This window comes from Exophiala viscosa, assembly GCF_022695815.1.
Source record: "Exophiala viscosa unplaced genomic scaffold EDD37scaffold_2, whole genome shotgun sequence".
NCBI classification, from domain to species: Eukaryota; Fungi; Ascomycota; class Eurotiomycetes; order Chaetothyriales; family Herpotrichiellaceae; genus Exophiala; species Exophiala viscosa.
The window spans coordinates 3,577,583-3,601,227 of NW_026944354.1; the positions used below are offsets into that span (position 1 = coordinate 3,577,583).

The 23,645-nt window shown below is 51.2% G+C and overlaps 11 protein-coding genes and 1 non-coding gene across 12 annotated transcripts; 6 read left to right on the forward strand and 6 right to left on the reverse strand.

Annotated features, from left to right (window-relative positions):
- Window positions 1–530: 530 nt before the first annotated feature.
- EDD37DRAFT_606726 (uncharacterized protein) lies at window positions 531–1,826 on the reverse strand (the record flags this gene model as incomplete). Its single annotated transcript, XM_062814916.1, has 1 exon — window positions 531–1,826. One exon carries the CDS (start codon window positions 1,824–1,826, stop codon window positions 531–533), a length of 1,296 nt encoding a protein of 431 aa, XP_062673831.1.
- A 904-nt stretch (window positions 1,827–2,730) lies between these two features.
- On the forward strand, window positions 2,731–5,448 carry EDD37DRAFT_560321 (OPT family small oligopeptide transporter; the record flags this gene model as incomplete). The annotated part of the gene is made up of 1 exon (XM_062813842.1): window positions 2,731–5,448. The coding sequence occupies one exon, from the start codon at window positions 2,731–2,733 to the stop codon at window positions 5,446–5,448; it is 2,718 nt and encodes a 905-aa protein (XP_062673832.1).
- Window positions 5,449–6,574: 1,126 nt separating this feature from the next.
- Window positions 6,575–7,852, forward strand: EDD37DRAFT_647603 (uncharacterized protein; the record flags this gene model as incomplete). Its single annotated transcript, XM_062817903.1, has 1 exon — window positions 6,575–7,852. The coding sequence occupies one exon, from the start codon at window positions 6,575–6,577 to the stop codon at window positions 7,850–7,852; it is 1,278 nt and encodes a 425-aa protein (XP_062673833.1).
- A 180-nt stretch (window positions 7,853–8,032) lies between these two features.
- On the reverse strand, window positions 8,033–9,730 carry EDD37DRAFT_286982 (uncharacterized protein). The gene has a single exon (XM_062811086.1). It carries the CDS (start codon window positions 9,592–9,594, stop codon window positions 8,212–8,214), a length of 1,383 nt encoding a protein of 460 aa, XP_062673834.1. The 5' UTR covers window positions 9,595–9,730; the 3' UTR covers window positions 8,033–8,211.
- Window positions 9,731–9,772: 42 nt separating this feature from the next.
- On the forward strand, window positions 9,773–10,736 carry EDD37DRAFT_287023 (NUDIX hydrolase domain-like protein). Its single transcript, XM_062811087.1, has one exon. The coding sequence runs from the start codon at window positions 9,917–9,919 to the stop codon at window positions 10,538–10,540; it is 624 nt and encodes a 207-aa protein (XP_062673835.1). The 5' UTR covers window positions 9,773–9,916; the 3' UTR covers window positions 10,541–10,736.
- Window positions 10,737–11,585: 849 nt separating this feature from the next.
- Window positions 11,586–11,673, forward strand: EDD37DRAFT_t3. The gene has a single exon. It is a non-coding gene; the product is annotated as a tRNA-Thr (tRNA).
- An 88-nt stretch (window positions 11,674–11,761) lies between these two features.
- On the reverse strand, window positions 11,762–13,688 carry EDD37DRAFT_678022 (uncharacterized protein; the record flags this gene model as incomplete). The annotated part of the gene is made up of 4 exons (XM_062819624.1): window positions 11,762–12,755; window positions 12,811–13,335; window positions 13,386–13,485; window positions 13,529–13,688. The coding sequence occupies 4 exons, from the start codon at window positions 13,686–13,688 to the stop codon at window positions 11,960–11,962; spliced, it is 1,581 nt and encodes a 526-aa protein (XP_062673836.1). The 3' UTR covers window positions 11,762–11,959.
- A 1,219-nt stretch (window positions 13,689–14,907) lies between these two features.
- On the reverse strand, window positions 14,908–16,845 carry EDD37DRAFT_656577 (5-amino-6-uracil reductase; the record flags this gene model as incomplete). Its single annotated transcript, XM_062818841.1, has 1 exon — window positions 14,908–16,845. The coding sequence occupies one exon, from the start codon at window positions 16,843–16,845 to the stop codon at window positions 14,908–14,910; it is 1,938 nt and encodes a 645-aa protein (XP_062673837.1).
- A 503-nt stretch (window positions 16,846–17,348) lies between these two features.
- On the reverse strand, window positions 17,349–18,943 carry EDD37DRAFT_623771 (uncharacterized protein). The gene is made up of 2 exons (XM_062816125.1): window positions 18,349–18,943; window positions 17,349–18,301 (listed from the first exon to the last, which is right to left on the reverse strand). The coding sequence occupies exons 1-2, from the start codon at window positions 18,767–18,769 to the stop codon at window positions 17,760–17,762; spliced, it is 963 nt and encodes a 320-aa protein (XP_062673838.1). The 5' UTR covers window positions 18,770–18,943; the 3' UTR covers window positions 17,349–17,759.
- On the forward strand, window positions 18,927–20,683 carry EDD37DRAFT_623773 (uncharacterized protein). The gene has a single exon (XM_062816126.1). The coding sequence runs from the start codon at window positions 19,237–19,239 to the stop codon at window positions 20,368–20,370; it is 1,134 nt and encodes a 377-aa protein (XP_062673839.1). The 5' UTR covers window positions 18,927–19,236; the 3' UTR covers window positions 20,371–20,683.
- Window positions 20,625–22,170, forward strand: EDD37DRAFT_287081 (hemolysin-III related-domain-containing protein). Its single transcript, XM_062811088.1, has one exon. The coding sequence runs from the start codon at window positions 20,879–20,881 to the stop codon at window positions 21,854–21,856; it is 978 nt and encodes a 325-aa protein (XP_062673840.1). The 5' UTR covers window positions 20,625–20,878; the 3' UTR covers window positions 21,857–22,170.
- Window positions 21,957–23,241, reverse strand: EDD37DRAFT_287131 (NADP-dependent oxidoreductase domain-containing protein). Its single transcript, XM_062811090.1, has 2 exons — window positions 22,575–23,241; window positions 21,957–22,480 (listed from the first exon to the last, which is right to left on the reverse strand). The coding sequence occupies exons 1-2, from the start codon at window positions 23,124–23,126 to the stop codon at window positions 22,058–22,060; spliced, it is 975 nt and encodes a 324-aa protein (XP_062673841.1). The 5' UTR covers window positions 23,127–23,241; the 3' UTR covers window positions 21,957–22,057.
- Window positions 23,242–23,645: the final 404 nt, after the last annotated feature.

A 23,645-nucleotide genomic window follows, 5' to 3' on the forward strand; every position in this document is an offset into this window, starting at 1 on the left:
GACTGCGACCTTGATCTTCCATGCATGAAGTTTTAGCAAGCCCGTCCCCAGAAGTGGTGAGTGACTCTGTCCGGAAGGCACACGTCTGGCGAGTTCTACACTGTCGTGACTATCTTGAAGCATTGGGCTCTTGAAAGGGACAATGAACAAGTGTGCTGATGAAATTTAAGTGCATCTGAGCATCAACACTAGTAACTACCTGCCTTCCCCTGGCCTTATTCATGATGGGCTCTGGACCCATAGGTTCCGGACATGTCCCGGTGACTACGATGGATTCCTCGACTACATGTTGGCCTAGAATTGAATGGGTCAGGTACCCGTCATTGCAAGGAAGAGCGCGGGAAGAGGGTCGGGGAGTTATCATGCAATAAGCCGCGCAATATTGAGGCAATGTCGTTCGGGTGCAAACGGTGCCATGTATTTTCAGTCAGCAACACACAACTAAGGTGTTTAAAGGCGACGGATGGCAACAAAAGGACTTCCTGTCCTGACCACCCTGTTCATTGCCATTCTCCGACAAGCATATTTTGTTAGTCAGAAGGTATGCGACACTGGGAGACTTTGGCAGGCCATCTTCTGAAAGATGGACGGTAGTTCCACGTCCACTGCTGTAGCCAACTGTGGCGGACGTCAGATCTTGGTGCTAAGGACGATTCTCCACAGCCTGCATTGTAGAGTTGTTCAAGATCCCGGCTGGGCAATGTGGATGTGTCGAATGGTGCCAGATAGCTGTTGTCTGGCTGTTGAAAGTGCGCCTTCTCTAATGGATGTCGTTGTTCTGGGTCTCTACCCCCAAGACAGTGCCATTGATCCACCTTGATCTCAACGGTGCGTGCATCGTGAGCGACGACGCTCACTCGCGCATCAGTCGCACAGCGGCCACAATGCAGTAGGCCGTGGCATCTTCTTGAATCATCCCATGGACGGGAGAGATCGTGTAGCGCATCCATAATCACTGCAGGCAGGGTGTGCCTGCCATGGTAGCATCCAGCGTCACGTAATGTGTCAACCCCTTTGGAAACCTCTTTTGGAATGCCCAGGATCTGTCGACCTTTTGGAGTTCCCAGTATCAGACGACTTGTGAAACTCTCAGCCACGGACGCTAGTTGTTGTATCTCTGCTGGCAAAGTCATGTAGAGCTGGCAAGTCGAGTGTATAATGAGCTTGGCGCTCACCACGCGAGCTTTGACAGTGTTCACCATCTTGTATGGCCTTGGGAAGGATTTCAACTCGTAGGACAAATCGTCGAGTGGCGGGCCGTACCTTTCTCCTTTGACGAAGCCGCGTACGTAAGCGTCAACCCATTCCGGGTGAATCTGATATCTCACTTGCTGCCAGCTGAAAGTGATGCTTTCATGTTGCCACAGGGCGCCATGATGATATTTTCGTGGACAAGTGTCATGGTCCTCCCAACGATACAAAATGTTGCATATCCGGCACATAATAAGCTCTGGAATGTCGTCTTGCCAGTACAAACGCATGAAGCAACCCTTTTGTTTCAGGTCAGGAAACCTCATGTCGATCTCATTGCGTAACGTGGCGTAGTAGTGCTTCGAGGTCAGAGCAAGGCATGCGACACTTTCCGCGGGTAGGTGAGATGTTATTTGAAGAAGCAGCTCCGTTGGTAGAAGACCTAATTTGGAATAACGTGACGTACTGGACGTCCGCCCAGGGGGCAAAGAGTCAGACCTGGGAAGAGGTTGCTCGGGACTTCGGTAGGGACGTTCGTCAGGACCGGGAAGAGGTTGCGTATGGGCAGGGTGTATGATCCTGGGAGGTTTCTTGGATATATTGAGCAGGCGCCACAATAGCAAGACGAGACACATGGCTGATACACACCAGAGATTGTTGTGAAGTTAGCCATGTCATGACATAAAGAAAAGACAAATATATATATCTGAATACTGTTACCTTAGTACCATAGTGATGCACAAGTATCCGACTGGTACCGGTCCTCAAGCATACACATTGTATCGGTCAAGGCTGTTTCCAGAGAGTGGCGCTATCTGGTTTCTGGTTCCTGTCGCCACTCAGCTTCGAGGAGATATCATTCCTTATTGTTAGTCCGTAGCCCATCGCCCATAACAACATAGCTTTACCTCAAAGTTCATGAGTTCTATCGTATAGGCTATGCGTCTTGCCGTCAAGGTACCTGCTATGGTGAATCTGGTTGCTTTCGAACTTATATCGGCGAGGTCGGCTCTGTTAGACGATGCCACTTTTTCTGGAATCAGCCTCGCAGTACTCCCCAGCGAGCCAGATCCTCACCAGCCTTGGCATCAGAATGATTACGTAAAGTGCGTGGACCGTCGCGACTTCTGATTGGTGGACCAGATGATCAAGATGAAGCGGAAATGAGATAATCTTATCAATCTTATCAAGCAATTGAGTGGCTGAGCTTTCCGAAATCGCCCAACTACATCCCACGTTTACTCCTGGTTCGTTCCACCGAGTCCATCTTGTGACGCATTCCGATGCCCAAGTCATGCTATGCGCCCAGGAGCGGGACAGCATACTAAGGCTTCGAACTCAGGCTTTGAACTATCCTCCCTTCACTCCACTGCACATCAAAATGCCGCTGTTGCATCCTCAGTCTTGGAGCCTCAAAGCACAGCGGCTCGCTCCTCGAACGATCACGAACACACCGAGCCTTTTCCTTCGCTCCCAATAGCACCGCCTCTACAGGACTGGGCCCCAGCTGGACTAGGGTCACGCGTCTGGGACGCCATCATGTCCCGAAACCCTCTGCTGTTGATGCGCTCTTCGCCCGCCTTAGGGACCGGTTCCTACGGCGCAGTGCCACTCGTCAGTAGCACATCGAGATCAGATATAGGCTCAGAAGACGACGAATTTGAACATATTCCACGGAGAAGCAGTAAGAGTCGGGGCAAAAGGGTACAGTCTGCCCATGATGCGGCGGACAACCGTGGACACTTTGCAGATGCTCGTCGACGTTTTCGCAGTACAGAATGGCCGCGTAGGAGGCAGTCATCCTCTGCCAGCGATATTGGCATGGGCCTCGATGCAAAAACATCCTTTGCTGTCAACTCTGGTATAGACGAGGACAAGGCCGAGTCCTCGAACGCAACCACGTCTGATGACACAGGGTCGGACTATGAGGAAGAATACATATCTACTGCCGAGGACCCTCCCGATAACTCTCCCTATCCCGAGGTTCGAGCTTCGGTGCCTGCAACGGACAACACCACGTTATCCATAAGCACACCGCGTATGTGGACGCTATCAATGCTCTTCGCCATAGCAGGATCTGCCACGAACCTTTTCTTCTCATTGAGATATCCTAGCGTCGCAATCACACCCGTCATCGCGCTGGTTCTTGTTCATCCCATGGGTATATTGTGGGATCTCCTCTTCAAGAGGGGATCCGATCCAGAAGAGCAATATATCGAGGGTTCGCTTCAGACGACTAAGTCGCCGCCTCCACGATCTCGTGCGCACCGATCACGGCTTTGGCTGGCTCAAGGCCGCTGGAACGAAAAAGAACATGCATGCGTATACATATGCAGCAACGTTTCTTTCGGGTTTGCCTTTGCCACTGATGTGATAGTGGAACAGCACAAATTCTACAAGCAGGATGTTCCAATACTCTATCAAATCCTGCTGACTATTTCGACCCAAATTCTGGGTTATGCTTTTGCAGGTCTTACGAGACGATTTTTGGTTCGCCCGGCCGCTATGATTTGGCCGGGCACATTAATGTCGACAGCAATGTTTACGACGATGCACAGGAATGAGAACAAGCCTGCCAATGGATGGATGATTTCGCGATATAGGTTTTTCATCTATGTCTGGGCTGCAGCATTTGCATGGTATTTCCTTCCTGGACTCTTGTGTCCAGCGTTGAGTTATTTCAATGTCATCACATGGTTTGCGCCGAAAACTGTTGTTGTTTCCAACTTATTCGGAGTCGCTTCAGGGTTGGGGCTCTTCCCTCTGACCTTCGACTGGGCCCAGATTGCCTACATCGGCTCACCGCTGCTGACTCCATGGTGGGCAGCCGCCAACGTCGTTGGGGGACTGGTCCTGGTGATGTGGATTGTCGCTCCGATATTATACTACAAGAACATCCTCTTTTCAGGATATATGCCTATCTTGTCCTCGGCAGTGTTCGACAATCGAGGTAAACCTTACGATGTCAGCAAGATCCTCACGTCCGACTTCTTGTTTGACAAGGACGCCTACGAGAACTACTCCAAAGTCTACCTACCAATTACATACGTATTGTCGTATGGCGTACAATTTGCATCGCTGTCCGCATTGTTGACGCACACAACATGCTGGCATGGTCGCGACATAATACGACAATCAAAGCAAGCATTCAATGAGAAGCATGAAAAGAACTCCGTGGACTATCAAGCTGTTCCCCATAATGAGGACGACAACAGCCTGCGCAGAGTTGACTCTCAAACCATCCGATCCGGAGCCGATGATGTCCACAGTCGACTAATGCGGCGATATCAAGACGTGCCGATGATGTGGTATGGTCTTACTTTCGTCGTCATGATAGCCGTTGGCATGTTTGTTGTTGAATACTACCCAGTCCATCTACCCTGGTACGGATTGTTGCTGGCTTTGGGTATCACCACCGTCCTGTTCATCCCTGTTGGAATTGTCATGGCCATCACAAACCAGCATAGCAGTCTATATTTGATCTGCCAACTCATCTGCGGCATGGTCTTTCCAGGTCGTCCTGTGGCAAATATGGTGTTCGTCACCTATTGCTACATCAGCTCAGCGCAGGGCATCAAATTTTCCTCGGACCTCAAGCTGGGTCATTACATGAAGATTCCTCCAAAGCTACTCTTCAAAGTGCAGATGGTCGCCACACTTGTGTCGAGTCTTGTGCAGATTGGAGTGTTGAACTGGATGTTCCTGTATATTCCTGGCCTGTGTACACCTCAGGCGATCAACGGCTTCAATTGTCCCATTGCACGTGTGCATTTCAATGGCAGCATTTTGTGGGGTGTCGTTGGCCCACAACGGTTCTTCGGGCCTGGAGCATTGTATAGACCTCTTGTCTGGGCTTTTTTGATTGGCTTCATTGCGCCAATCCTGGTGTGGTTGATGGGCAGGGGCAAGAAGAAGACGATATGGCGGAAGATCAATCTGCCGGTTCTCTTTGGCAGTTTGAGCTGGATTCCACCGGCTACTGGTCTCAACTTTTCGGTCTGGGCTGTGGTTTGCTTCGCGTTCAACTATGTGGTGAAGCGAAAGGCGACTCCGTGGTGGGGCAAATATACCATGACCATGTCCGCGGCACTAGACTCGGGACTAGCGTTCTCGCTCTTGGTCGTCTTCTTCGGGATTGTATATCCTGGATGGATGGACAACTTCAAGTGGTGGGGGACCGAGATATACAAGCAGGGCTGCGACTGGCAGGCTTGCCCTTGGATTAGCCTGGGACCTGGAGAGAAGTTTGGTCAATGATGCATGAGTTGGATGACTGGATGCTAGATACGAAGTAGCCATGATACAGACATGACTAATATGAAATCAGGCTCCTTGGCTAGGAGTGCTGTTCCACGTGTGTCACGCTGATGTGTCTGACATGCTACCCGAGTCCGGGAGCCGACTCGTAGAGTCACCACGAAGCCTGGAAGAGTGCCGTAAGAGAAATTTTCGGCACGACAATTTGACGAGGCTGTAATTTTCAGGGGTGGGTTTATCGAGATCCGGGATCAATCATAGATGTATCCGGAATTCGCTGCAACACATATCGCGACGACACTTCGCGACAAGCTCACTGTTGTCTTACAGACTAGCTTGTATCTTTGAATGCAGATCGTGCTCTTTCGATGTTGGCTTGGACGACTCGCCTTATTGGCTTCTACTATCCTAAGCCCGAGCAAACACACAATGTGGGTACTCAATGTGGGTACTCAATGTGCTCAGCTAGACTTCACTTTTCGGTTTCACTTGGAAACTGTGGCATACTTTCTTACTGCACTTGTCTGCCTGTTCGTCCTTTTTGCAATTCCCTGACCTTCTTATACGCCCCTTCTTGCCGTTACGTTCGATCCCTGACTCTGCCTTGCACCTCTTCTCGTTATGCACTGGTAGTCAGCTCCGATGCTTCATTCCCAGTTCTTCTCCTTGACCTGGCCACATCTGTTGGATCTCCTACCCTCCCATATCATCAGCTTTCGATCAAGGCCTTCCGATACGTGGGTGTCTACCCTTTTTAGATACCTCTCTTGATCATCGTTTGTGCTGCTTCCACTCTCATCAGGGTGTTGGCTTCACGTGCGTGTTGATCCTCAACTACATCGTCTTATCATCCACGAGCCTTCTTGAACCAGTCAGCACTTCTCGCTACTCTGCTGATCTATGACTTCCTGGACTCACTACAACTTCTCTCTTCAAAGTTTCACCTTCCTTTCGAACATGTTCACTGATACGGTCCTCTTTCCTTTACCACTGTTTCAACCTTGGGGATACTCTCTTTGGTTGGTTAAGTCACTCTACCCACTTTGCTCGGTCAAGACTCGTCCTCAACTTGAGTTCTCTGCTGTTTGCCGTCGCATTGTTGTACAGCGCACAGCAGCATACAACTATGGAAGCAATACCACCGATCAAGCAGGAGGAGGTGCAACAGGACCTTGAGGCGGAAGGAGTCCCGTTGAAGACTGACGAAGAAGCGGCAAACCTGGACCTCGACGAAGAGGAATTGCTCCTGAAGCTCCGACTGATTAGACTCAAGCGCAAACGCCTGCAAGCTAAAGCGGAACAGAGGCAAAGTTCAGCTCAATCCGCTACGCCATCGATAACACGGTCTGTCTCTACTACTTCCGAGCACCAACGCATATCAACTACATCTCTTCCAATTCATCCTGGCCCAGTGCTTATTGACCTCCTATCTGACGACGAAGAGCCACATATCAAGTTGGAGGCGAACCATGATTCGAAGTCGAAGTCTGTACCCAGTCTAGAGCCGATTGTGCCATCCACAGAAGACACGGCAATGACTGGTGTGACCAGCGAACTCTTAAGCGAGGAGGGAAGAGCACGTTCTCCGTCTAGACAAAGGACGGAAGAGAGCCTATCTATGCACAGAAGCCGAGACGCACCAATAAGAGGCGCTAGCGAGGATCAGGCAGCAGACCACAGAGCATCGGTACCATCAGAAGCAAGCAAGACGACCATGTTAGCACCAAGGAGCCAGCCACAAGTACGTGGCCCGAGGAAGAAGTTGGACAAACTCAAGATACGCCTCCGTACATCGATACCCAACAAACCCATATCAGCAGGCACACCAGCTCCTCCCTTGCAGCATCGGCCAACAAAGCGCAGCACTCTCCAACAGAAAGTGGTAACGGAACCACTCATGAAGCCAAGGAAGAAACGCCTTACGAGAAAAGAACAACTCGAACAAGAAGCTGGGGAGCTGCGTGACAGCGAGTCCACCACTGATGTGTACATTCGAGATCCACGAACACGCCCACCAGAAGGCGCATACAGCTTCGGCTTGACGATGGACGACACCCAACGCATGCTGGCTCGCTTCTGCTTGCGGACAATGGAGTATATATGTTCTTGGCTGTGCCTTACTGGAGAGGCGGCGTCCACCGCGGAAGTAACGACGCTCTTGAGCCCGATAAGGCAGAGGGTGTGCGCCTCTGGGTATGCGTCTATCGAAGATTTGGTCAAAGACGTCGGATCTTTGATAAAGATTCAGGTATTCGGCGGCTGCGATGAGCCCTACATCAGAAGATACCTTCAGGAGCAGGAGGACAACTGGAGAAATTGTCAACTACTATGTGAACAAGAACGTGACGATGAGAAGCGAATGGGGATAGTGGATGATTGGGTAGTGCTTGCAGAAAAGGGCTAGGCGGGACCTTAACGTCAGGAAGACATTCAATCCTGTATGTAAGATCCTGGTCGAAAACGAGGCCCGCCAAGGCGAGAACTAGTTGGGGCTCTAGAGGTGTGGTGATGAGGTTTGGGAGTCTGACAATAAACATCGGCTGCGAAGTATTGGAGACGAGTAAACCACTCCCAGGGCCACAACGTGTGGAGATACGAAGAGTCCATTGGGCAGGGATTCGAGCTGCTATTTGGTGACAATTTGATATAAATAGCGAGCTGGAGATTATGAGTGAAACAGCCAAAGGCATGATTTCCAGGCGCAGAGCGTCAAGTATTTACCATAGTTGGTGCTGTGTCCAGGAATTTCTAGTGTGTCATCACTTATGTCTTTTTGCTGGCCCTTTCTTGCCACCAGCCTCTCATCGTGAGCATGTCGAATCCCATTCGGATCAGCAGTTCCTCGTCCGTGACGAACCAGTCGCAACGGTTGTGGTCAGCTTTGTCGTCAATGGGAGTAGCGTACTTGTTCAGGATGATATCGTCTCCGAACCTCTGCATGACAACGCCTTGCAGCAATGCGATGGTCCCGACTTCGGGCAAGAAATTCTTTGCATCGACGTACACGGCTAGCGTAACGCCCGCTTGACGACTCGAGATGGTCGGATCATGGACTTTGACATGCCGCTTTGGTGGGAACGGCGTGTTGGCTTTGTGGATCGTCGATGGTGACACCCAGCTCACCACTGCTAGGATCGTGCATGTGTAGCTGCGTCGTGGAAGGGTTGATTTTGGATCGAGAAGAGAAGAGAGGGTGTGAACCGGTGCGGTGATGGCAAACGCAGGTGGCGGTTTGATCTTTACTTCATGGTTCTGCGCACCATATAAAGCAATGAAATCGTCTGTTGGCTGTGCTGTTCGACACGGCATCATGGACTGAGCGTCGTCATTGATCTGCGGCGGATTGTTTGCTTCAAGGTCGGAGGAGTCGTGCTGAATATTATGTGTATCCTGGCTGATTTGACGAAGCACATTCCTTCTCTTTTCCATCTTTAATGGGGTCACCGTGATGGTCTCGAAGGAGTCCTCATCGTCGTCAGACTCGCACCCGTTATTGCGAGGTCTTTTCTGGGGCGTAGATATGCAAGCGCCAGGCAATTGCAGCTCAGTCCGACCTATCTTGCCATGCTTGCGTCCTGATCCCATGGCATCGATGCTTCTTTTCTTCATGAGGTCGAGATCCAAAATTGTATCATTGGAGCTGGACAGTGGCTTGGGTGGCATGTCGGTCGTATCTGCCTCCTCCCGAAGGAATTCTCCCTCGGACTCGAATTGTGGTTCTTCGGACAGCTCTCTTCCCACCCACTCGCAATTTTCAACACCAAGGTATATCACTCTCCCTTGGCCGTTAAGACGGGCAGCCTTTCTCAGATGGAATTTCTTGGTCCGGACTAGGTCTCCTCGTTGTAGCTCCAACAACTCTCTCGTGTGTAGATGTCTCGCTAGTACGGCGTGAATTTGGAGGTGCCCATCTGATAGCACAAGACGCAGACAGCTAGTTACAGCCTTGTCGGATTGTTTGCCGTCAGAAGCATGATCAGCATTGCCGTCTTGCTCGTGTGCAGCTGCGTTTCTGTGGCTACGTGGGAGCGCTTGCCCGAAAACGTGTTCGACCCGGACAATGGGATTTTGGGGTTGCACGCAGGTTCGAAGGAGTTCGGCCAAACATGGTTTCAGCTGTAGCAAGACGACGGCACGGTCGTGCATGCTCGAGCGACAGCATCGTGAGCTGGATTGACGTTATCGATGGACTGATGTTGTTCTTTTTCTGTTTGAGGCAAGAGTTCGCTTATGGTAAACGGCAAGACGCGTCGCACTTTAACGCGTTTGATCTCCAACGGCTGCTCTACGTCATGATCCAACAAGAATTCTATAATCTCAGTCTCAAACTGCATCATATCAATCATCGTTCGATTGCGTTTTGCTAGCCTTGGTTCGCTGTACACCACACCGTTCGTCCACGTCCCTGCGCATAAAATCCCGTCCAGCAGCTCGGTTTCCGTCCTCCCACAATCCTCGACAACTCACAATGTCTAAGCAGGAACCTCAAGTCGTGTCAATCACCGATCTCCCTCTGGAGAAAGCAAAATGGGTCACCCTCAAGAAGATCGACTTTATCGACCAGACAGGCACACCTCGGACTTGGGAGGTTGCCATCCGTAAGACCACCTCGAAATCCGGCGTCGATGCGGTCGCCATGGGAACTATCTTCGTACACCCTTCAAAACCTCCCAGTACCATGCTGGTTATACAATATCGTCCCCCAGTTGGCAAGTACACTATCGAATGGCCTGCGGGCCTGATCGATGCAGACGAGACGCCTGAGGAAGCTGCGGTCAGGGAGATGAAAGAAGAGACAGGATATGAAGGGCGAATACTCGAAAGTGGGCCCGTTGTATCAAGTGACCCAGGTTTGACCAATGCAACTCTCAAGCTGGTCATGGTTGAGGTTAAGCTCCCGGAGGGTGAGGAGAACATCATGCCGGATCAGAAATTGGATGATGGCGAGCTGATCGAGAGGGTCATGGTGCCTTTGAGCGAATTGTACGATCGTCTGATTCAGTGGAGCAAGGAGGATAAGTACATGATCGCTGGGAAACTCTTTTATTTCGCTGCAGGTATGCACTTTGCGAAGAACAGCGGATATGTGTGATCTCTGGGTGGTCATGGTCCTTAAGCTCCTTGAAGCTATTCAGCGCGGGCTTCATGCCTGGTGACAAGCACGAAGACTCAGTTATCACACACTGCTAGCGAGACAACATCTGGCAATCAAGGTCGCCTCCAGATCTGCTGCTAGTTTGCAGGAGGGGATTTCCGAGAATGATGGTATCACTGAGGAAGTCATACTGGAAGGGCGCTGTAATATCGGGCAGCATGTCGTGGGCATCATGAATCGACACACCTCGATTCGCTTCAGAGCGCCAATCATATGAGAAGTACAAAGCTTTGGTACTCGTGGACGCTTCTATGTCCATTTGGCTCTGCCGACACTGGAATTGGCTTGAGAGAACTATTTGGTGCATGTTGGGTATCTGAGATGCTCGATGGCTGGACTCTGCGTCCCAGGGGCATGCTGTTCGTCGAGCTCCGATAGACCATGGGAAGGAGAACTTTGCGCGTATCAAGACACGGCGTACCCCCTCGTCGAGCTGATAGATGGCGACAAGCTCGGACTTGCATCGCGGAATGCTCGCATTTTGAGAAAGACATACACGCCCAAGGACGCTTCTTCTTCGTGTCCTCCTTGTTGTTCCCTGGTCTTGTTATTCCCTGGCCTTGTTTCGTTCCGCGCTTCTCCCGTGGCACATTTGCCGTCGTGCTGCACTGTAGTTTTTTGCCCGTCTCTTCCGCTGCCTCCTACCTAGGTAGTATTCAGCAAGTCGGAAAAGGCTTCGTGCCCTATGTTCAGTAGCCAGGCACACCTTCCTCAACACTTGGGTGGGTATGGGTTGACGATTCACGTATGGCTACGATGCGACTTCAACCCCTGAGCTGTCAAACCCGTCAAACCCACTTCCACACACCTCACCATTCTTGCATCTGAAACATGAGGCCAGCGCACATATGTATATTGCAACAAGCAGAATTCTGCTGGCATTCAAGATGCCATCAACATTACCATCACTGGTGGTAAGGTCTAAGACTGCTCGTACGTTTGTCTGAGCCCCGTCTTCCATAGTTATACTGACATCCACTTTTCAGCTTTAACTCAGTTGGTAGAGTGCGACACTAGTACTTAAGATACTGCATATGTCGAAGTCACTGGTTCAAATCCAGTAGGGAGCAAAACACCCTGCAAAGGACTTTCTTTTTTGGCATGTTGTGTCTTGCTGGTCCATCTCCCTGTCTCAAGTTTTGGTCGGGGTCAGTTCAGATTGTGTGAGTTGATTGTACAGGTGTCAAACTCAACCCCTTTTTCACGTTGGGTTTAGCTCGGTGGGCACACCCACCCACTCGCAGCCTCGCTACCTAGGTATGCTATGCATTGTCAATATGAGCTCGAAGAACCACGTCTTTCACACCAGGCCGAGCAGAGTATGTTGTCCTTCAATATGAGGTCCCGCGTGCTCCCCTACCACTGCAAATTCAGAATCGCAGCACTACTCCACGGCACATCCACGCTCACTGCCCCGTTCTGCGCAACCTGCAGAACTTCACCTCTCGTGACATTACTCAACACAACAGGCTTCCCCTGCTCCAGCTCGTAATTATACGAAATTCCATCGAACGTGATCCCGGTGATAGCGTCGCTCCCGTTCGCAATGAGGCGCTGCACGCTCACACCTCTGAGAGTGGCGCCCGCCGCAGCAGCTGGTACTTGGAAACTAAACGTCTCGCCGGGCCGCGTGCCTGTCGTCCCATGCGTGCTATTATACTCATTCATCTGCACTACCGCAATGCGCTCCAACCTCCCATCGACATACGCAGCATAAGCATTCTGGTAAATACTACCCAGCTCGATGTCCGCGATACTCACGTTCGACGTGGTCAAATCTCCCAAGAAGGCTGCGACCATGATGTTCCCGTAGTAGGGTGCCTTTGTTCCCAAAGTCTCGTTGACGGTCTGGGTAGGCTGCCAACTGGCGTATCGGTAATTGGTACCCTGGTGCATGTGTGTGCGTCTTATCCCGGTTGCGGCGCAGTAGAGATTGAAGTCTACGCCCCAGAGGGCGGCGCCGAATGAATTGGACAGGCCTGGCGCGCCTTCGTTGTATAGACTGTTGGTTTCGCCGAGTATGTATGGGATGCCAGTGCCGGATAGTAAACGTGATTCATTGAGGTGGTGGGACACGGACAGTACGGTCGAGGTGTGGTTCATCAGGGTGCCTTGCAATGTTACGCCGGGCTGTGTGGCGCCGCCGATGTAGCTACACGCGTCTTGTTAGCACGGCTAGTTTGGATTGAAAAGGGAAGTGGGCTCACTTGTGGCTGTCAATGCATGCTATGTCATTGTCGGTGTCGAGGCCAGCGTTCCATGTCGTGAGCAGATTGAGACTGTTGCCTGTTCCTCCGAAACTGGGGGCATAGAATTCGAATTTGCCTTGGGAAATGACGTCCGGACAGTCCTGTTGGACGATCTGTCTTATGAGTCGAGTTTTGTTGAGCCACTCGTCAACATAGTCCGTTTCGTTCCACCAGCTGGGTCGGACTGGACCTTGGGAGCTCGTCTTGTACAGGTCTGGCTCGTTGCCCAGCTGGAAATAGGCGAGTTTGCTGGTGTCGAGCGCTTTGCGGACTAAAGGGACGGTGCCAACCAGAGTGTCGTAGCCCAGTGTGCCGTTGTTTGCTAGGTTGAACCCATGTAAGAATGTCACGTTCGGCCAGGTCGAGTAAGAGTCGAAGTATGATGGGCCAATGGTTATTGTGGTAGGATAGTCTGCCGACCGGCTGAAATTGAATGTGCCGATCAAGGCTTGCGTTTGGGTTGCGTTGAACGTGGCATAGTCCCTACACCTTGTTGGTCTCTGGATGAGATGGGCTCGTGATGAATAACGTACTGAGTGTTTCCTCCAACTCTGATGATTGGATAGGATCCCTGAAGTTGTTGCAGGTTGGTCAGGAGATTGTACGAGAAAGTGTTCGGGCTGCTCGAATTGCCTGGACAGTTAGTTTGACCAGGAAAGTACTTGTCCACAAATACCTGCAAAGTCTGGGAACGAGGAGAACTCGATCGAAAAGGACACAAAGGATTCTAGGATAGGCTGGCTAGCATTCTGGGGTGGTGTGAAGGAAAGAGGGATGGCGCAGAAGGCCAGCTTCATGAACAGCACGCATGTTGAGATAGTATATAAAGGTATCATCGTGAATGAGGGGAGGTCATGCTCAGATACTGTACCAAGTCTCGAAGAGCACCGTTAGATGTGGCAATCGCCATCTTTTATACCTTGAAAGTCATGCTTTCCGCGAGAAGGTGACGGTGCCTTCCCAGTACTCCGCGTTCAAGTTGTTGTTTCGGCCCATTATGACCCGGCAATATGTTCATATTTGTGGGGAAAGCAACAAATTCTGCAACGATCGTGACCAGATCAGACGCGGGGGAAGGAGTCAGCAACATCCAGGAAGGGCAGCTAGATGAAGCTGTTGAGGAGATGGATGGTCGATCCTGCACTAGCTTCGGTGGAAACGCCGAGCGCAGCACTGCTGTGTCTGCGTTGGTCAAGCAGTCTATTTCCGCGTGCATGCATGCGTGCGTGCATGTGTGGTGTTGTTGTTAAGAATGAAAACACTCATCCGAGTTCTGGGGTAAATATATATTATTGGAAATTCCAAACTCAAATCTATTGCTTAACGTCACTCACTGCATTAACAGCATGTTAGGCCTTAAAAACGGTGCCCGTCCCAACTACCTGTTGCCCCGATAGTGTCCTTCATACCCAGGGCCTCTAATGACGATACATGGACGTACAAAGCTTCACTTAGAATGAACACGATTAGGTTAGTGGTCTCAGACAAGCACAGTGAAGGCACCATTCGACCATGGCTCGGTAAAATAAGTGGCATCATCTGATAACGAGCGAGCAAGTCGCGGAGAGAACTGGGCTAGATTATCGTATTGTCTGGAGCTCATTGAGGTTAGACACAGGAACCCCTTGCGCTGAGGGCAGCGACCCGTGTCACCGAGATGACAATCCATTTCAGCTCAACAAGCCCATAGAATATCAAAACCGTCGTTTGACTAGCCCTCTGTTCATAGCCTTTAGCTCTCCTGGCTGGTATCAGTCCTTTCACCATGTGCACGTATCTGTTGCAGGTGCACTGCGGAAACACCAATTTCACCGCTGTCCGGGCATCTTGTACGCCATTAATTGATATAGCTCCAAATAGCATTTGGTGCCGTCGCTTGCAAACAATTCTAGTGCTGAAACGCTTTTTGGATACCTTCCGTCGTGATAGTCATACCTCGTGGCATTTATTAGTCAAGGTGCAGCTCTGGTGACCATTTGATTTTACTGTATGATTTGCACAGTCCCTTTTTTCCCCATATGGTTGGTCTTGGGACTATGGCGCCATCCGCAATGATCAGCTGCCAGGCGAAGCTCGAAGAGGTGCAGTCGGTGATCGAGAGTGACCAGCATCTGACGCGGCTCCTGCTGCTGCTCCTGGACCGGGTGCAGGCACTTGAGGAGCAAGGGTATTCGCCTGTTGCACTGGGGGTTGCGGCTGTTGAGGTGGTTGTTGTGGATACTGCACTGGTGGTTGCTGCGAAGGCGGCGACCCCTGCGACTGCTCTTGTGGTGGTGGTGGTAGCCTCTGCTGTTGATTAGGCTCTGGCGCCGCTTGAGAAAATTCTTCGATGCCGGGCAGGATGCCATTAGCAGGGCGGTCGACAACCATTTGACCACAAAGCACAACATCGGCATCTCCCATTGGCTGCCATCGCACCTTCTTCAGCCTTGTCGCTATCGGTCTGCCAGAATAGTCAAAGGTCGGATCAGGCGACACTGGTACTCCTGCCTTGCCGAAGAAGGTTGGAGCAAAGGTCATGATGACAGAATCGATGACATGTGCATAGCGCACTTTCAGCAGTTCAGAAAGGACGATTCCGCCTCCTTCAATCATGACGCTTTTGATACCTTCACGAAAGAGAACATGAAATACTCCTTCCCAATTCAATCCCCCCGATTGTGGGTGATAGTCGTTGATCATGAGGTATTCGCCCCCATGCGCCTTCAATGTGCTGACAGCCATGGGATGTAACATTGCCCCAGGTGCCACCACAACCCATGGTCCTTTTCCACGCCCTTCGGAGGCAGCTTTGAGGATCTTCATCTCCGGGCGAATATGCAGGCGTGCGTGTGGATCGATGATGATAGGTCGAGGATGGTATTCCCTGGGCAATCCTCCATATCCTACGGGATTGGCAAGTCGGCAGTTCAGAGCCGGGTCATCTGCGATCGCCGTTGTGACACCAATCAAGATCGCATCATGGCAACTTCGCAGATAATGGGTCATTGCTTTCGTCTCAGGCCCGGAAATAGCCGTAGGAACGCCTGGTACCTGGGTGATTCGACCGTCAAGACCGCTGGCCCAAGTAAGGGTTACGTGTGGGCGGCCTCGACTTGCGGCAAGTTTGGGGTCCGGTAGGTATTGCTCTAGAAAACCTCTGGCATGCTGTGGGTATTGCAAGGTATCCATTTGCACTGGCGGCAACTCAGGTCGGGCTATCTCCGGCTTGCTGGGTTCCAGTCGCCCGAAAACACCAGGCTGGACAGAAGGCTGAGCGGGTTTAGGTGGAGTTGCAGGCCGTTGACGAGGCGCTCTGGTCTGGTTGAAGCCCGTATGCGCCTTTAAAACAGTTTGCTGGTTTTCCTGCCGCCAGGCATACTGAACATTCCGGACATCCGAAACCTTCATCCACTTCCCACCAGCCGCGTGCATCTTGTCGGGCTCCTCCCACATTTTCCAGTATATCGAGGCAGGCAAGAAACCTCTGGTGGCTTCACGCCGCGCAGTGTCCATGATGCCCGAATTGCGCTTAGTTGAGTCGATATAGTCCAAATCATGGGAATGCTTCTGAAAGTTGTCAACGCCTCTGGATATGGTGCAGGTACTGGCGGGTCCGGAGTTGTAGACAACCTTCATTGTCATCCCACAGGTCTTGTCGTCTCGAATCCTCTTCTTTCTCGATTGCTTGCCTTCTGGTGTTGGTCTAGGGATGTGAGGCTTTGCAGTCGTGGTCCGTCGCAATCTGCAAGCATAATACTCAGTGCGCAGACTGCTGTCAGGCTGCTCGCCCGATCTCATCTTCCGCCAGATGTTGTCAACAAATGAATAGTATGCTTCGAACTCGGCGACTGTCACCTCGATCGGCTCTTCCAGATCAAAAAGTCTTTGGCGCATGCGCCCAAGGTCCGGTGGGTTTGCGAAGACGCTGTAGTCGGTTGCTTCTTCGGCCATGGCATAGGACTTTCCATTTTGTAATGTTTGATCCCCTTCCACCTCTTCGTCGTCGTGCATTGTGGTGTCATTGTGAACTTCGTCCTCGCCGTCGCTATCGGCTTGGTCGTCACCTGGATGGTCTGAACCATTGGCCAGGGTAGGAGTTTCAGGGTCGGTACTCATGGTGACTGACGTATGATTGCGAGGAGTATTTGATTTTGTCCTGAGTGCGGACTAAAGAAGGTCAAAATGCAGGTGAAGGGATGCTCCGACGGTCGAAGGCATGGGCGAAGACGCGTTCTCATTCGGCAAGAGCTTTCGACAGGGCGCATCCGAAGTCGAAAGAAAGGGCGAGAGTGATGGAGTCGATGTTCCCCTCTCCAAAATTGTCTCGGGAGGTGTGTAGTTGTGATGTAGTTGTGAGGGTGAATTGTAAGCATTAAACTCATCTACAATTGAGAAATCGCGGTTAAGTTGTAAGTTGATCGGCGACTTCGCGCTCCACTCAATCACCCGCCAAGAGCTGCAATGCAAGGGACCGCGGCGGACCATGAACCACCTGGTCTAAACGGAAGAGCTATGCGACTTGTAGTTCTCAGATTTCGCCTCTAGAAGAGATGGTGCTGAATTCAAATGGGGTTGATGGACAAACATGTCTAGCTTCTATCTGATCCGCATTCGGTGGGGGCCAAAGGGATTGACTTGTTTACCATGGCTTCACGGCAGTTCATTGGCGTAAAGGGCATGCCCTTTGTATGCACTCACATGGTGCACCTGATGCCTGTGATTAAGCCTCCCCAGAATAGAGTTGGTCCTGCTGACCCTTTCGATTTTCCATGATTCCAGACAGCATACCTGGTAGGCCCCTATCATGCCACGGGTGACCTTCCTGATGGTGTCACCCGAAGCTCTTGACTCTCTGAAGCGCTCTTGCGCCATCGTCCACATTGATGAACGAGAACTCTGCTGAGTGAATCGCTATTGTTCTCGTGTCATCTCCTACCACCATATCGAGGTCTGCTCCGAGAGCGGCTTCTAGACTTGCTTCTGCTTCGGCTATAGCTACTCCGGGAACTGTAGCTGGGGCTTCGTCTTCTCCTTCGTGGTGGGCTTCGTACAGGTGGACCTCGTCGCCTTGGTGGAGACCTCGATGGTGATCTGGAGTAGGAACCCGACCGCCGCCTCCGCCTAGGTGGTGAAGGTGACCTGGAATATCCTGCACGCGGGACATATGTATTGTCATCTCCGCCTCTTCTTCCCGCTCCGAACCCGCCTCTTCTGGGAGGTGGACTTCTATATCTGCCTGGCGGACCACCACCACCACCCCTTGAAGGCGGGCCGTAACGGCTCGCTGGTGGACCCTGTCTGGAAGACCTGACAGGAGGAGGTGAACGTGAAAAGGCGCGTCGAGGTAGAACAATGCTGACTGAAATGACCATCCCATCTAGCTGCGCCTCGTGCATGTGGGCAATAGCCGCTTCTGAACCCGAGGGGCGGTCGTAGAGGATGTATGCTGTCCCGCGATTTGTCATGACTGTCCGACATTAGGTATGATTGTTGGAATTGTGTGGTGATACGTACATTGTTTGTTGAGTGGAAGGTCAATCGATTCGATGCGACCGTACGACCCAAAGATCTCGCGGAGGTGGGCTTCAGTCACATTCTTTGTGAGTTTCTCCACGACAATCTTGGAACTCTGGACTCGTCGACCATCTCTGCTGGGACTGCGGGTGTGACTGCGATCCCGGTACGATCTTCTGTCACCGCGACTTGGACTTCTGCTCCGGGATATGTGGCGGCTGTAACTTCTCCCTCGGCCGTGGCCATTAGGTCCGTCTCGACGAGGTGGTGACTTTGAGTATGACCGTGAGCGAGATCGTGGTGATGGAGATCGTCGAGGCGACCGGGACTGGTCGTGCTTTGGTGATAGTGCTCGTTGGACTGAGGTGGGAGTGTGAGAGCGCGTGCGCGACCGGCCTCTTGAAGGCGACCGCGAAGGCATGGTGAGGAGGAGCTGACTTCAACAGATGGCGCAGAAGAAAACTTGATTAGACAGTATACATTAGAGTGAACAGTACTGTATGTTACTATTTGGTGCGTTGATAGTTAAGTCAGTGGTGTGGTCCAGGTACTGTGCTGGGTTAAGAAAGTCGCATGTTGCCCTTGTCGCATCCCCCGGAAAGTTTGGCACAGGCACTACCTAGATACAGTCATATTTCTCCAAACACCAAAACAAAAAGCGAATTTCACCCGGAGAGCTCACGTGTCAGTGGTAGAAAACACCTCGACAGCTGCCCTAGGCGTGCCTACGGTAGTAGATGCTCACCATTCACCACTCCCCACTCCACTCCCCTTACTACCGCCGGTTGTGGTGATCGTTGGTGCGACCTCAATGACTCCATCGAATCTTTCTCGCTTTACCAGTTCCTGCCATCGCACTATTGTACTTGGGAATCTCCTACGCCCGTCATGATTATGCTGCTTCTCATCGCCACAATCCTGTCCATTGCCCTGCTTCTATGGACCGGACCTCGTCTACTCTGCCCACATCTGTCACCTCTCTGGAGTGGCCGTAAGCGAGTCAAGCTTAGCTTTTCACCGAATCAGCTTTCCGTCTACGATATAACTGTTGTCTTGGGCCAGCTAGCATCAAGGTCTATCAAACGTTCTCTTGATGTGTGGTGGTGGTACCGTGATCCAGAATCAATCACACTGATGGACGATTCCTCATTGACTATGCCTGTTCGCACGAGTCAGAAAGACCTAGATGCATATACGTTGGCCGTTGAGAGAACAACCCAGACAAACGCTTTATGGACGGGTTCCAAGGCCATGCTCTTTCTCTCCGCCTTGACCGAGCCAGCCATGTTACTACTGTTGGCAGAAACCTCATGCAAACTTTGTCCGCTGGGTGCAGTAAACGTGAGAAATCGCTTCGAGCTTCTGCGGCCTGACTTGTGTACGGAGCACAGCCTCAAATCATTCTCTGGGGCTGGTGTGACAGCATCTGCTTCGAAGCATGTGCGGAGGGTTAGAAGAGGGTTTGAAGTCGACCTCCTTCTGACGCTCGACATCCCTAGAGGTGGTTCAACTGGGACAATCACAATCTTTCGACAGATATTCACCATATTACAATTTGCGAAGCTCAATCAGAAAATCGCTCGAAAAGACCAGTCAGAGAGCGATTCGCAACCCTTAGCATATACGCGTGTGGCATCGTTCGACGTCGAATATGAAGAACCAAGCAGATGGGCAAGAGTCTGCAAAGACTATAACCCTATTCACATATCGGCAATAGCAGCAAAGTTGTTCGGCTTTTCAGGTAAGATTGCACATGGCAACCACATGGTGGCCAAGGCCTTGGATCTGCTTGAACGATGTACCCTACCGCCTGAGTATGAAGCGCTTTATCGCAGCCAAGATCCGGTATGGATGGAGGTCGTCTTTAAACGGCCCATAACCGTGCCCGCCGTACTGGAGGTGACGGTCGCAAAAGATGATACCATCTCTGGAAGTTGTAGCGATTTGATGCCTTTTCGAATATGCAAGGGCGGAGTATGCATTGAAGGCAAGCTTGGACGTCTCAAAGACGCAGAAAGCTGAAGACTATCTTGAAGCACGATGATGCAAGATGATTTGCGGACAAGCACAGAAGATGACAGTGATCCGACTCTGCCGACACCGGAAAACAGCCACCTGTGGACATCACAATATGTATAAGCGAACCGTGTTTGCCGTGAAGATGATGTCAAGAAATAGGTACGAAAACCAACGGTCTCTGGCCGAGAGCGACGGCTCAATTGCTCGACCAATAATACTGAGCATACTTGTGGCCTGATCGCCAGATTGGGGGACCGCCCTTATCAACCATAATCAGCCACTTGCGCACCGACCTCATCCTTTTTTTTCAACCACTATATTTGAAGTCGGCTTTCTGCTTCTGATCCTTCCCACTACAAGAACAATTTACGTGTGGTCTGCACGGCCTGCACCATCGCTTGCATGAGCGCGAGAAGGGGCCGTCATTGGGGTCTTGATTGTGTTGATTTCAGCCTCTGAGGTTGCACTGTGAGTCAGTACTGGATTGATCTCGCACCGGCGCACCAACAATATGTCATTCATCCTTACATATCGAAGACCGAAAGCCAAATTCACGCGAGCTCCAAGCAACTCGACGACTCAGGAGGATATTGCTCGCCTAAAAGCGCAGCACAAAGCTCCCCAGCTGCTACGCTTCGAAGACCTACCCGAATGGTATCAAGATAACCACTTCATACAGTCGGGCTATCGTCCTGTCTCCGACTCATGGCTGTCATGCGCGTTCTCACTGGGATACATCCACAATGAGACAGTCAACATCTACACACATCTTATACCGGCCGTTTTGTTTACTTTTGGGCAAGCCGCTATCTTTCGTTGGATACTTTATCAGTATCCCGAAGCAACGCTTATGGATCATGTCGTTTTCGGCTGCAATGTCGCTGCTGCCATAGTCACGATGGTGCTGTCGGCATCTTATCACACTTTGATGAACCACTCCATGCACATATCCAACCTGTTTCTGCGAGTTGACTACGTTGGAATCCTGACCCTCATACTGGGAAGCTTCTTTTCTGGAATTTACGTTGGTTTTAGATGCCAACCTGCGATCTGCTGGACTTACTGGACTATGATCATCACGCTGACCATCATCACATCGGTTCTGGTTTTGCATCCCCAGCTACAAGGTTTGAAATATCGGAGTCATCGCTCCTGGGCGTTTATTTTGACGGCACTCTCCGGATTCGCCCCAATCATTCACGGACTCCTTCTCTACGGCTGGGACGAAATGATGATCCGCTCCGGCATGCAGTACTATCTGTTGGAAGGTCTTGTTTACGGTTTAGGTGCCTTCTTCTTCTTGACTCGCATACCTGAGTCCATATGGCCAGACTCTTTCGACATCTGGTTCTCGTCGCACCAAGTCTTCCACGTTCTGGTCGTGCTTGCAAGTCTGGTCCATCTTTACGGTATATGGGTGGCATTCGATTGGAATTATCAACATCTGAGGATTTGTCCTGCGACGGGAATGACCGGCCGCGAAATTTGATGAACTTTCACTCACGACAAAGCGCTTCTAGACAAGCACTCCATTTTGAGGTGATGGTCTGGGGGTCTTTGGCAATCATGAGTCACGATGGTGACCACGCATCTTTCGAGCTTTGGAATCGCGCCTATGCAATTCTATGGGCTTGCTCAATCACTCTCAAGTCCGTCCGCCTGATTCTACCTATTAGGCACGTCCCTAGGTTTACACCTTGAACTTTGTCAGATTCTCGGGACCAGCTTCTTTCGCAGACTTTGCAACGGCTTCATCCCCGACCTCATCAAAGATGTCATAACCCCACCTCGTGCCGGGAAAATTGAACCTTTTGTGTCTCTCTAGGGCGTTCAATTGCTTCATGGCCTCCTCCGGAAGAATCGAGTCCTGGAGATTGCTCTTGATTCTCTTCTCAGTCACACTCTTGGGGAGAGCTATGGTACCACGCTGGACAGCCCAGCTGATCAGAACCTGACCTGGATCCAAAGCAAGGGACTTTCCAACTTCATGGACTTCCGGATCATCGACCGTCTTGGGTTCACCCGTGGTGTTGTTGCCCAAAGGACTGTAAGCTTGCACCAATATGCCCTTCTCGGTGCAGAATTCGAGAAGCTCTGGTTGCTGAAGGTATGGCTGCAAACTGTCAGAACACTATCCCAGACAATGGAATGGCACATGAAGGTGATGGATTGACAGTCGCCATGTTTCACGCAGAAGGATAACTCACATGTGCCTCGACTTGGTTCACCGCTGGAACCACCTTGCTACTGGAGAGGAGCTCCTTCAATCGGCGGATGTTGAAGTTCGAAACACCAATCGCACGCGTCTTGCCTGTCTTGAGCAAGGCTTCCATAGCTTTCCAAGTCTCGTTGAAGTGAATGTCTGACAACTTGAACACGCCCTTGTCGTCCAATGGGAAGAATCTGTCCCCCGGGGCGAACGCGACAGGCCAGTGCATGAGGTACAAGTCGACATAGTCCACACCGAGATCCTTTAATGACTGGTCCAACGCCGGCTCTACATCCTTTGGATCATGCTTTGAGTTCCACAGCTTGGTTGTGATGAACATGTCTTCGCGAGGCACACCACTCTTCTTGATCCCCAATCCAACCTCAGTCTCATTTCTGTAGATTGCTGCACAGTCTAAATGCCTGTAGCCGGCTTTGAGAGCGATCTCCACGGCGTCCTCGACCTCATGGGGCGCTGCTTGCCAGGTACCGAAACCAACAGCTGGGATCTTCGCCCCAGTGTTTAGCGTAAAACTGCGGTTGAGCGCCATTGTTCTTTCTGTCTTCAATGAGAGGCAAAGATGATGACAGAGAATGAGCACGCTTGCCTAAATTCTTGCTCTGCAAATAAGGCAAGCTTTACCCTCATGCAAGATAGAATGATCGCGCAAGTCACATATGTCACCCTGATGGACTTGTTGCCGGTCAGCTCGTCGGTCTGATCGGTCAATGACCGAGATGACAGTCCTCATAGAGTTTGGTGATGTCGTGATGCTGCACAATGATGATCTTCCTTTGGCTCTTCCGACGGAATGTTCCGAAAATCGGAGCAATCATCACTCTCAATCCCCGCATCAAATTTTCATCTCGACCTTGCTCTTTCCTACGGGTCCTTTCTTGTCCCACACCATTTCGTTCCGAAGGAACAAATCCCACTTGTGGCCGACACCATTATAATGGACAGCTTAGTCAACGAAGATCTACCCTCGAGTCCACCAAAGAAGCGCAAGCTCAAGCACCCGCGCACCGCTCGAGCTTGCATCTTCTGCAGAAGGTGTGTTCATCCCATC

Bases quoted from the DNA above. Each gene is read 5' to 3' on its own strand.
- EDD37DRAFT_286982 (XM_062811086.1), bottom strand. From the start codon at position 9,594: ATGCACGACCGTGCCGTCGTCTTGCTACAGCTGAAACCATGTTTGGCC.
- EDD37DRAFT_287023 (XM_062811087.1), top strand. From the start codon at position 9,917: ATGTCTAAGCAGGAACCTCAAGTCGTGTCAATCACCGATCTCCCTCTG.
- EDD37DRAFT_623771 (XM_062816125.1), bottom strand. From the start codon at position 18,769: ATGCCTTCGCGGTCGCCTTCAAGAGGCCGGTCGCGCACGCGCTCTCAC. The intron at 18,302-18,348 runs GTACGTATCACC...AATGTCGGACAG, and splicing joins CCTTCCACTCAACAAACAAT to TCATGACAAATCGCGGGACA.
- EDD37DRAFT_623773 (XM_062816126.1), top strand. From the start codon at position 19,237: ATGATTATGCTGCTTCTCATCGCCACAATCCTGTCCATTGCCCTGCTT.
- EDD37DRAFT_287081 (XM_062811088.1), top strand. From the start codon at position 20,879: ATGTCATTCATCCTTACATATCGAAGACCGAAAGCCAAATTCACGCGA.
- EDD37DRAFT_287131 (XM_062811090.1), bottom strand. From the start codon at position 23,126: ATGGCGCTCAACCGCAGTTTTACGCTAAACACTGGGGCGAAGATCCCA. The intron at 22,481-22,574 runs GTGAGTTATCCT...GACAGTTTGCAG, and splicing joins TGAACCAAGTCGAGGCACAT to CCATACCTTCAGCAACCAGA.